The following is an 11,068-nucleotide window of genomic DNA, read 5'->3' on the forward strand; positions in this document are numbered from 1 at the left end:
AAGTTTTGAAAGCTATAGATTCTTTACCGTGCCAAATAGGAAAAGTTTGATTCGATTAAAGGAAAAGGATGGCCAAAGTTAAATATTGGGTTGGTATAGCACAATCCTTATTGTTTGACAATTTATTTACCTTTTATTTTATCCTACTTGCAATCGCATCTGTGTGATTCACATTGCAATATTTAGCTCGGTTTATTCCATATTCCGGCATATAATATTTCCGATTTCCAAATCACATATCTAAACCATTCAAACAAAACTAAAAAGGACGCAGAAAATTCCGGTTTATCAACAACCATATTAATATGTACTTGAGGCAAAAGGAGAGAAATAATAAACAAATTGTTACACTAATTTCCTTCTGTTTTTCTTTTCCAAAATGTATTTGACTCTAAAATTAAATTCTAAGAGAAATTAACATGCACGCTGGCATTCATGACAGAATCACATACTGGACAATTCTGAAGGGTGGACCCGCACATTGTACATAGGCAAAGATGCCTGCATGGCAGCAACAACACCTTTGACTCCCTCACGCCACACCTCTTGCACATCCTATCGCCACCGCCAACCACCGTGTCGGTGCAACCACCTAACCGTAACCGCCCTTCAGCTTCGGTTTCATGTCCGTAATCATTGCTACCGCAACATGACTCTGCATCATCTTCGGGCGCAGCTGGGGCAGTACCAAAGTTTCCGGTGTGGTGCCCTTCTTCGCTGACGTGCGCTAGGACTTGCTCTAGATTGGAGCGCAGAGAATTGGCCGCGGCTTCGTTTGATTGAGCCAAGTCCCTCCATATTTGATTCTCCACGAATAGGCTCTTCACCCTTTCTTGTAGAACCCAATTGAGCTTGCCCATCCTCTGTATCTCGTCATCTTTTTCTTGTAGTTTCTTGACGATTCTGTCTTGGATTGCCGACACTAACATTCGTGATTCTCGTCTTCTTTGTTCTTCGAGTTCTAGTCTCACTTTTTCCGTCTGTCAAATAACAGATAAAATTTAAGATCAGAAAATGGAAAAAGACTAAGAATTTACACTCGAACTGAAAGATTTGATTAGTAATTTTTGTCAAAACTTATAAGAAATGGTAGAGTTAAAACTTACATGATGGGCAATGAATCGGTCGATCTCCGATTGCTGCTGTTGGATCTGAAAGGCAATGTCTTGGTCGAGAAACGGTGACGTAAGACCGGAAGATAGTTTCTTCTGCTGAGGAACCGTAAAATTGTTAAACTCATTCATGAACGAATCTCTCGACCTCTTTCTCGGAGCAGATATGATGTTGTTGTATGTGAGACCACTCTCCGCTTGGTTCATCGACGTCTTAGCTTGATCACATATGTGCGACTGATACAACGCCATAAGATTATTTTCCGGCATTGATAGCAGACCGGAATCCATCTGGTTATTGTACATATTGCCGTTTGCTTGATTACTCTTAATGAAATCTCTGCAATAAATCAATCAAAACCCACGTAAGAAACACGAAGCGCAACCGAAAGCTTTCATACACAACACGGTTTGCAGGTTAGTTGTATGTACCTATTCGGCATCAACTGAGATGGAACAAACACAGAGGGGTGATGATGCTGAGCCTCAACCGCCATGAATGAGTTTGGTGTTGATGTACTTTTCTTGTGAGAAGAGGAGTGAAATAGTGTGAGATATGAGAGAGAGGTTTTTGAAGAGAGAACGAAGATGATGAGGGAGAGAGGTTTGAGGAGAGAGCACGAAATAGAGGGTGGCGACCAGAGAGAGAGAGTGAATGAAAATTATGCAGAGCCTTTTACTCCTTTTTATGTGTGATGGAAAAGTGAAGGTCTTCCAAATCCATTTATTTATTAAAAAAACGTAGAACACAAATAAAAATGTTAATAATGAAAACATGGGTGGTGACCAGATTTTGTCAGATTTGGTGTTTGTTTAAATCCCGGGGTTTGATATTTTCCCAAATCCAGAGAATAACCTCGCCATTTTCTCTTGGATTTGGTCAGGGATTTACTTTACCGTAATTAGACCAACCCTCCGGGGACAGGAAAGGTAATTTCTCGAAAGTGACAGCAAAGATTTTGAACGAGTAAGGGGCTCTGTTTCTCTGCTGCTGTAAATGACTTCTTTCCCCAACATATCCGCCACGTACCCGACCCCCTCCAGCGCCCGACACGTCAGCACCGGAAACCTCTAGTTATGGAGGGTGGTGGGGCCCGACGCATCGGAAGGCACTGTCGCACGTGCGAGGTGCGTGTAGGGAGTTCCAAGGACAGGAGAGCCTGGCCCCCACTATCCACGTCTCGCGGGGTCCACTCCTTGTTGTGGGTCCCTCGGTTAGATCCCGTTGTGCTAACTTGTCTCCTTTGGAACTGGTGGTTCTCCGTGTACGGACAGATGATGAGGGGAGGGAGAGGAGATCCGGTGCGGCACGGGTAGGGAGGTTACGGTGCGGCGATGGAGTTTGGAGTAGAGGTCTACGGTCAAACAAATTATGATGGAGATAAAAATTGATAACAAGGTTAATCGAACCACTTAATTAGGTTTTCAGTCAGAAAAAGGAACCACGTAATTAGGAGAACAGCTATGCATGATTAAATTCATAGCCAAAATGTCCAATTAATTATTTGCTTAAGCCTTAAGGACCATGTGGATTTCTTTTGGATTATTTTCCCCCTTGGTAATGGATTTGCCCAAGGCATTTACTCTTTTGAGATATGAAGCTAATTATGCTCGATAATAATTCCAGAATTGGGAAAAGATAATATCATAGTTATTAAGGTTCATGAATCGTGGAAGGCGAGTTTTGACAACTTGTAAATTTTCCATTTTTACATCGAATTCAATACCCCTTTTGAATTATATTTGTTTTTTAACCGAAAAAAGAGAGAACAAATTATACTAGTCATAAAAAGATTCCATAAAAAACATCACGCGGGATGTACATCTCCTTTGTCCCGAGTGTGGCGTTCCGAGTACTTTCCAATCCTTTTCCTTTTTATCTTTGACAAGGGGTACTTGCGAGATTAACCTGCCTACAATGGTCTAAAAAGTCAGGATTAATATTTCCTATTAAAAAAATTATTAATATCATTACCCTTTTTTTAATTATTGCTTTGTCCCAATTCATAATAGTCAACCTACTTATAACGGTAATAATGCTCAAAGTACCTCTTACCTTAGCTGACCAACATGATACAATTTTAAATAGAACAATAATATTTGAATGTAATTAAATTTCTAAAATGGTTCACCGAGTTTGTGCGAGTGGCCGTTTTGTTATCCAAATTTTTGGTTGCATGAGTGCTTTTGCTTTTCTCTGTATTGAGGGAGTCCCTTCAATGTTGTGTGTATGTATGGCTAGTCTAGAAACTCATGGTACGCTTAATACGGTTATTGTTGAAGAATGTGGTTAATGCATTTTTTAAATGACGTTGTAGATATATCATTTTACAGTCCATGTGTTTGTAGTTGAGGCTTTTGTGATTATCTCAGGAGATCCTCTTTATGTGCTTTGTAATCTGGGGTATAGGTATTATGTCCCCCTCATGTATTATGAGGTTTCATTAATCAATGCTTAAAACCAGCCCCACCGGCTCTTGCTTCAAAAAAAAAAAAAACGGAATCATTGTTGATGTTTTATTATGATTTATACTTAAAGAAAAATAGAGTCACTTATAAGTTAGTAAAATATAATGCAACAGTACACCGTACTATCATCTATAATTGTATAATGAACTTAAAAGTTTATATGAGTAAACGAGCAGTACAATGTCGTTACATCATACGCTCATAATTAAGTACACTAGAAAGTTTAATGACCAAATTGTGAAACCTACGGTCAAAGTCAGTAGGTTCAACCAGCCGTGGTGGAATCAAGTATTACCTTCTAAATTTCTTCAAGACTCCAAAATTGAATTATTGGAGAACCATAGCCGTATTATGGGGGAATTGACAAAGTTCAAGAAAATAGATAGAACAGTATCCCCACCTTGTCTGAAACTATCTAACATCTTCTTCAATTCCCTCACAAACACGCACAATTGAAAAGGAAGAAGAACATAAACATAAAATAAAGAGAAAGAAAGAAAAAAAGAGAGAAAAGGAGTTGTCACCAAACACATAGCAAATGTAAATGTCGACATATCGGTATTTCGATCGATCATGGATTCCCATATCCACTATCTCTTTCTTTTTCCTTTGCATCTATTATTGGTTTGCTTCCATCATTTCCAACTGGGACTGGGACTGGGACTACCTATCTTGCTCCACGCTTCATTTCAAACGTGTGCTTCACTTTAAACCCCTCAAAAGAAACTTTGGGTTAAAGAGGGGGATAGACGAACATGAAAATAACAAATCAATTAATGAGAGTGATATATAACAACCCAATTCATGCTGACTGAAGTTTCTCAGGAACCTACCTACATGTAAGAGCATGGATTAAGAAAAGTATAATGGTGTAATATGTGTATGGACGGAAAAAGTATAAAACTAACGGTCTGAGCTTGTAATGTTGACTAAATAAAGACTCTTAGATAACATGTATATTAGAATTTAAAAATATTAATAAAAGTTAAAAACACACGTCTAACCATTCATTCGAACGTCGATCTTATTTGGTTCTCATTATAATATCCTCGTTAAAAGCTCGATCTCTCTAAAACTAATTATAAAGCTCTCGAACGACCTTGTCTTTGAATTTTCTATACAGGAACTGGGGAACATAATGATAGCCCTAGTTTCTTGCACATGAAATAAAACTGGATACTCTGATGCATTAACGATCTTTCCTTTTTTTAAACTTAATCAATACATTCTGGTTTCTATTTTCTAAAGATAGGGAACATGCATAGTGGCACTGCCCGACTTTGAGTTTGTTTTTTTCTTCTTTGCATTATAATTTCTACGTGGACAATGTGCTGGTTTGATTCCCTTGATCAAATTAGGGTTCTACAGAGATAACTAGTTCCACAGGAACTTCCACGGAACTTCGTAGATGTTGAAATCGATCAGTCATTTCAGACAGGGATGGCTGGAGGAGAGTAGTGTTGCAAGCATCAATGGCCACTACGAGCCACCCATGCCGACCCTTTTGCTTTTCTCTCTATAAATCTGCGGAGGTTAATTGGTTTTATTATGCCAACAACCACTTGGGTTTGTAGATCCCATGACGATTCTAAACTAAAAAGTAAACAGAAGTATAATGCGTGATGTGAGATCTAGAACACCTCAATATATATCTACAGAAGTGGTACTGATCGATAACCAAGAGCATATCGATCTCCTTTTTTTCTAGTCTTACAAGCACCATCATAACTTTCCATTTAGGAATATTTAGTTCTTTCAACAAAGCTAAAAAGGTTCCGCATGATTTAATTAAAAATAACAATGAACTCACATCTTCACTTGTCTTTATTGGCACCGTATATAATTGCATGTGTATGTACATATGGATTCACATACATCTTAGACGTATCCGTTTCAACTGATTCATCACATACGTGCGTCAGTTTTAAGTTGATAATTTTACTATCAATCTTAACATATCGTCTTAGTTAAGTGAGTGATTCTAAACATGCAACGTTTAGTTTTGTATCTAAATCATCTAATTTTGGGTTTATCTTCTTAACTCCATATGCATGCGTACGTTGTATAAATGTGTACTACTAGCTTTTGTTCTCTTTTTCCTTTTGGACAATGTGTACTACTAGCTTTATGTGTAAGTTATGTCAATTTCCACGATTAATCTATATTGGTAATGTGATCTCCAAAGAAGTAGATGAAACCAGATTTGTTTGTCTGAGGTGGGTGTGGTAGCGAAATGATCATAGCTAGTGAAAATACCAGTCATCACCGATAAAGTAGTCGTGCTTTTTATAGTAAACTAAACAAAAGGAGCATTTCGATCCTACTCCGCAAGTCCAAAAAAATCCGTAATTTGAGGAATTTATGCTTAAGTAATTGTGATTAACAGTCTAACAAACCCAATTAGAGAAAGATTAGGTCGCACATTGAGATCAAAGTGATTCGACACCACCATGTCTTGTTGGATCACGAATGCCGCCGCCTAGATTTACAATATTGCTTACGGTAATGTGAAGCTTTTTCCATAATTAGCTCAAAGTTTAATACTCATCCATGGCCAATGCAACACGCAACTCATGAATAAAGAAGATTTATGTTGCAATGATTCCTCACTTCAAAGGCTACATTGATTATGGTCCTAGCTAGAAACATAATTTCAATTGGAAATTGTTTGATTGGATCCCATAATTTAATCATCTTGAATATTTAATCGACACCCAAATATTATACGACGTTCATTTTTAACTACGTGTGATATTTGATTGAACATACGATTAATATTTAATTTTTTTGCTTTATTGATGAAGAATATTGGGGTCCAACGAATTTGCTTCCCGACTTTAGGGTTTAGACGCACCTTAAGATGTCTGTCAAAGAAATAGTTGAAATATCCCACTCATCCTTGTTCCCTTAAAAATATGAAAGCATAGAGATAAAGACATTGACAATCCATTTTTGAATCATTTTATGTTAGCAATCAACTAAGTATTTAGCCAAATATGAATAGGTCTGATATATTCTTGGCCGCTACTTTGTGACATTACAGGCTGCGTCCACTCGATTCTATTCTTAATTGGGGACTAGTGAAATTGACAAGTTAATTGATTAACAAATGTATCAAAAGTAAAAAAGAAAAAGACGAAATCTCTTTGACAAGGCAAAATAAACAGACCACCAAATGGGAACCAAAAACCAAACTGATTGAGACATTGCATGTCACTTTCTTTGGAATTTCTCTATTGGAGGCTGCTGGACAAAACATAGATTGATAGTGAAAATTTGTGCTTATTATAGAGAGCTCCTAGTGTGGTCACTGTTGTCACGTACTCTTTATCAAAAGAATGATGTCTACCCCTCAAATCGAGGGCCAAAATCTTTTGCTTTCAACCTTTCAATGATATGATTCTATAATAAGGTGATTCCCCCCATCTTTGGGTCTAGTCAAAATCAAATTGATGTATCTTTCTGTCTTTTCCAGTATGGAAAAAAATATATATATATATAAGGAAAAATAAAATAAAAATTGCTAACCTTTTTGCTTGTAATATTTCATGTATACTCAAAGCATAAACCTAGCTCAATCTAATCTAAATGTCTCTTTCTTTGACTAGGAAAGGCTTAACTTATAATCATAAGATTGTTATTGTTTGTTTAATTGAGTGTGCCTAATTACGTGTCCTCGTTAAACCTTTACCGCTTATTCTACAAACCCATCAAAATAGGGGCTCATAGAATACGTGAGTTTGCGCTTTTATATGTCAGTCTCTCTCACTCACCTGCACCCCATTATGGCAAAAATGTGCCGTTGTTAATCAATCTTGTTTTCAGAGATCGGGACCCTTTATTTAGAAGATATCTTATACAATTTGGAAATGCATTTACTAAGGTAGATGCGTACGGATATTAGTATAGATTACATTAAGGAATAATGCATACAATGCCATTTCGAAAGGTTTTAATCGCTTTAGGTGCGAGACACGTCAAGAAATGGATGCATTGTAATGTATATGACACGGTGTGCATGAGAAAGAGACCGAAGGTAAACCTATATTTGTTTTGTGACGACACTTTGATTAATTGATTGGGTCTACGTATCCATGCTTCTTGTGTCACCTCGCGATCGTGTTTAAAGAAGCCTAGCCTAGGGTAACATTAAGATTTGCACAAACTTGATGTAACATTAATAGGCTAAGGATTGAAAAATAATGAACATGGATATCTATTCTAGACCAAAGACATTAATAAGGAAGAAGTAAAATAAGCTAAAATTGACATGGGAAATACTATATTTTTTAATCCCCTTCGTTTTACTTTGTAATGAACTTGGTAACATGCATTGACCCAAATTAACAATAAACTTGTATATTTATCTAAAAACAACAAAAGAGTTAATATACATGCGCTACAACCGTTCGATATGTTATCATACAACTATCTAGAAACCAAGTGCAAATTAAATACGATGATGACAAAAAAAAAACACTTTAATCACGGTCGATCTAATAGTCTCTTGTTGCAAGTGGTTCTACAATTATTATTATTATTTTTAGAATGAAGAAGAAGAATTTTATTCCAATAGACATAGATGTCCTACACCTTTTATTTTCCTTGTCTTTTCATAAATTAGACGAGGTCATGGAAGTTTGTTAATTTTTAATAAATAGAAACAAGAAGAACTTAGTCTAAGAAAAAGTCTCTTTAATCTTTTGTTAGATTTTAAGTTATACAACTTGCTTTCTAGCTATATCACCTATCTATGCATGAACTTGTGCTCTCGATCGGTCAAATTTTATAACTTGCTCTACAATATATTTCGTAGACAAAATGGCACGATTGAACTTGATCAGACGAGGCTGCTATACATATATTTGATAATTAATCGAGACAAATGTATATGGTACGAGTCTAATGATTTCAACTACATGATCGAGTAGTTGATATGTCTTGTGTCTAATTCATAGACCTTAATACAGCACGTACATTATTCCTAGCTTGGTATCGATCAGTTGAAGATTAACCAAGAAGACGAAGTTGTCGGTCCAATTATTTGGATCAATATCTGAAATGTCAAGTCATAATAATTAAGGAATCGGTTGTGCATGCATTTCATGCAAGAAGAGAAAAGTATAAGTATTCTTCACGGTTGAAACAGAAGACGTACGCTATTGTTAATTGGAGGTACAATGATTTGAACCATTTGATATTGAATTGCACATTATGAAATAATGGACTGTATATGACAGAGCCACAATGATTTCTTATAAGAAAATTAACGATATGAAAAATTTGACTCTTCCCAAATTCATTATCTTTTTTCCGGAAGGTGCGAAAGTTCTTCATTCTTAATACATGTGTGCAAACTGTGTTTCGTTGCGAAAACAAATTTAGAAAATTTATAAAATACGCTTTAATTAAGAGTTAATTTGATAATTTGAAACGATTTAATCACTCGTCTACCTACTATAACCGACCGGTTAGTTCTAGAGCGCTACTATATATATACACTGTTATATATACAACGCAATCGGAATAAGATCATACGTGTGAGTGAAAATGCATGATAATTTTAATTGCGGTCAATTCGACTACTAATCCCCGATAATCGAAACAAAACATAATTTGATATGACTAATTAAAAATCATGGAGACTAAATATTTTCATGATTTGTAATGAATTAGGGGAGAAGCTGCTTTCATATATTTAATACATGGATCTACATTCGATTGGTATATGATTATAGAAAGGTATAATTTGCACGACATAACAAAATGAATACAAATGGCTAGCTTCTGTCGGCTACGTGATTCGTACATCATGCAAAGTTAATTAGTTAGGAATTCCTATAGTTTAGAGAATGATCGATATGTCATTATTCCTCATCAATAGCTAGCTGTCATGAATTCGATGCTATATATATGATATATTCAGATCGATCAGCACTCAAGGGAAACCCTAATCAGATGCACCGTCAGCTAATCAAATCTCTAATTTTATAAAACCTACCTAAACCTTCGTACATTTCACATGGATTTAACTAATTAACAGCGAACCGGGTTGTGTTATATTTTTTATTTGTTCTTCTAACTTGATCGAGCTACGAACAATATCATAGTTCGTATTACATTTAGTTTAATGTGGTAGTTCATGATCTGATGTTGTATTTGAGCAGTTGATTATTCAAGTAATTGTGATGGATATGACAGGATCGAACTCTTAATTATTATTTTTAGGGTTTAGGGTAAGTGAATTAAAAATAAAAACTTGCTGGATATGAGTCATATGACTGGATTGGAATCATTTGGTTATGTTTGATGACCAAATTTCATGAATTAGTGATAATGTATGATATATATCATGATTATAAGATTATTTTGTCAATGAATGCAATGGATTAGCTTAATTAATAACCTTAAACTATGAGCTAGTTGTTGCTGGTAAACCACAAATCAGATTATGAATGTACATAATTATTAATTATATATTTTGTAGTATAAATACAATCGCAAATCATATGATATTACAGAACTATGCAATTCATAATGAATTAGATATTTGTTTTGATGATTGCACTCGGTCGTGTTACACTCCTTGATCTTTTGTCTAGGGTTTATTTAATTATCTCACATGGAAAGCTATTATTCACGTAAGTGCTTGGAGTTTACTGATACGTTTCTGTGATTAAACAAAAGCCTCCCTATGAGTGCCGTGTGATGCAATCATGCAACAAGTTCCTACACACTTGTGCGACTTCGATTATCATAAGTTCATAACCTTCGAATAAACAAAGTAGCAGTTGAATTAACAAATTGAGGGTAATCTTCTTTGTTCGTATGAATTACAATAATCAAGAGTATATATATGCATGATTAATTAGGTTTTGTTGTAGCAGTAGTAGCACTTGACGCGCACTTAGCTCCAAGTTGATGTAAGAGAATAATAAGATTCATAAGAAACAAATTTTCCATTGATTTGTTTGTTTAATTGATTGTCTACTTGAAAGCAACAATTCATGACGCAGATTCATCGTGGGATTTTGCCAAATTTGGTTTTGGACCCATTTATTTGGGATCTTTTGTCCCTCTATGACCGGCATGAGAGACTTTCAAAACCAAAATACAATTCCATTCTATAATGATTTCATTATATATAAAAAAATCCCATCCTTTACAAAATCCCCAGATTTAATCAACAAGCATGCTTCATTTTCTTTTGTAATTCGTTACGTTTTATATTCCTCAACTGGATGCTGACTGTTATTCTGTTACCATGTAATTCCTATTTTATGTTTCTGGGAATATGCATGGTTCTTTCTTTGACTTTATCCACTATTTAAAAACAAATTCATACAAAAATAAACTCCTAGGAATCATATCGATCACGAGCAACTAAAGCCTTGTGTTCCAGATTAGATTTTTATTGTTTAAATTCGTTTTATTTTTCGATGAACATTTGTTTAAATTCGTGCACGGTCTTCTCACGCCATTGAAGC

The 11,068-nt window shown here is 35.5% G+C and overlaps 1 protein-coding gene across 1 annotated transcript; it reads right to left on the reverse strand.

Moving 5' to 3' along the window:
* Positions 1 to 293: 293 nt before the first annotated feature.
* Positions 294 to 1,743, reverse strand: LOC101308846. The gene is made up of 3 exons (XM_004293692.1): positions 1,545 to 1,743; positions 1,107 to 1,452; positions 294 to 980 (listed from the first exon to the last, which is right to left on the reverse strand). The coding sequence occupies exons 1-3, from the start codon at positions 1,607 to 1,609 to the stop codon at positions 405 to 407; spliced, it is 987 nt and encodes a 328-aa protein (XP_004293740.1). The 5' UTR covers positions 1,610 to 1,743; the 3' UTR covers positions 294 to 404.
* Between the last annotated feature and the right edge of the window lie 9,325 nt (positions 1,744 to 11,068).

Source organism: Fragaria vesca, linkage group LG3, assembly GCF_000184155.1.
Source record: "Fragaria vesca subsp. vesca linkage group LG3, FraVesHawaii_1.0, whole genome shotgun sequence".
NCBI lineage: Eukaryota > Viridiplantae > Streptophyta > Magnoliopsida > Rosales > Rosaceae > Fragaria > Fragaria vesca.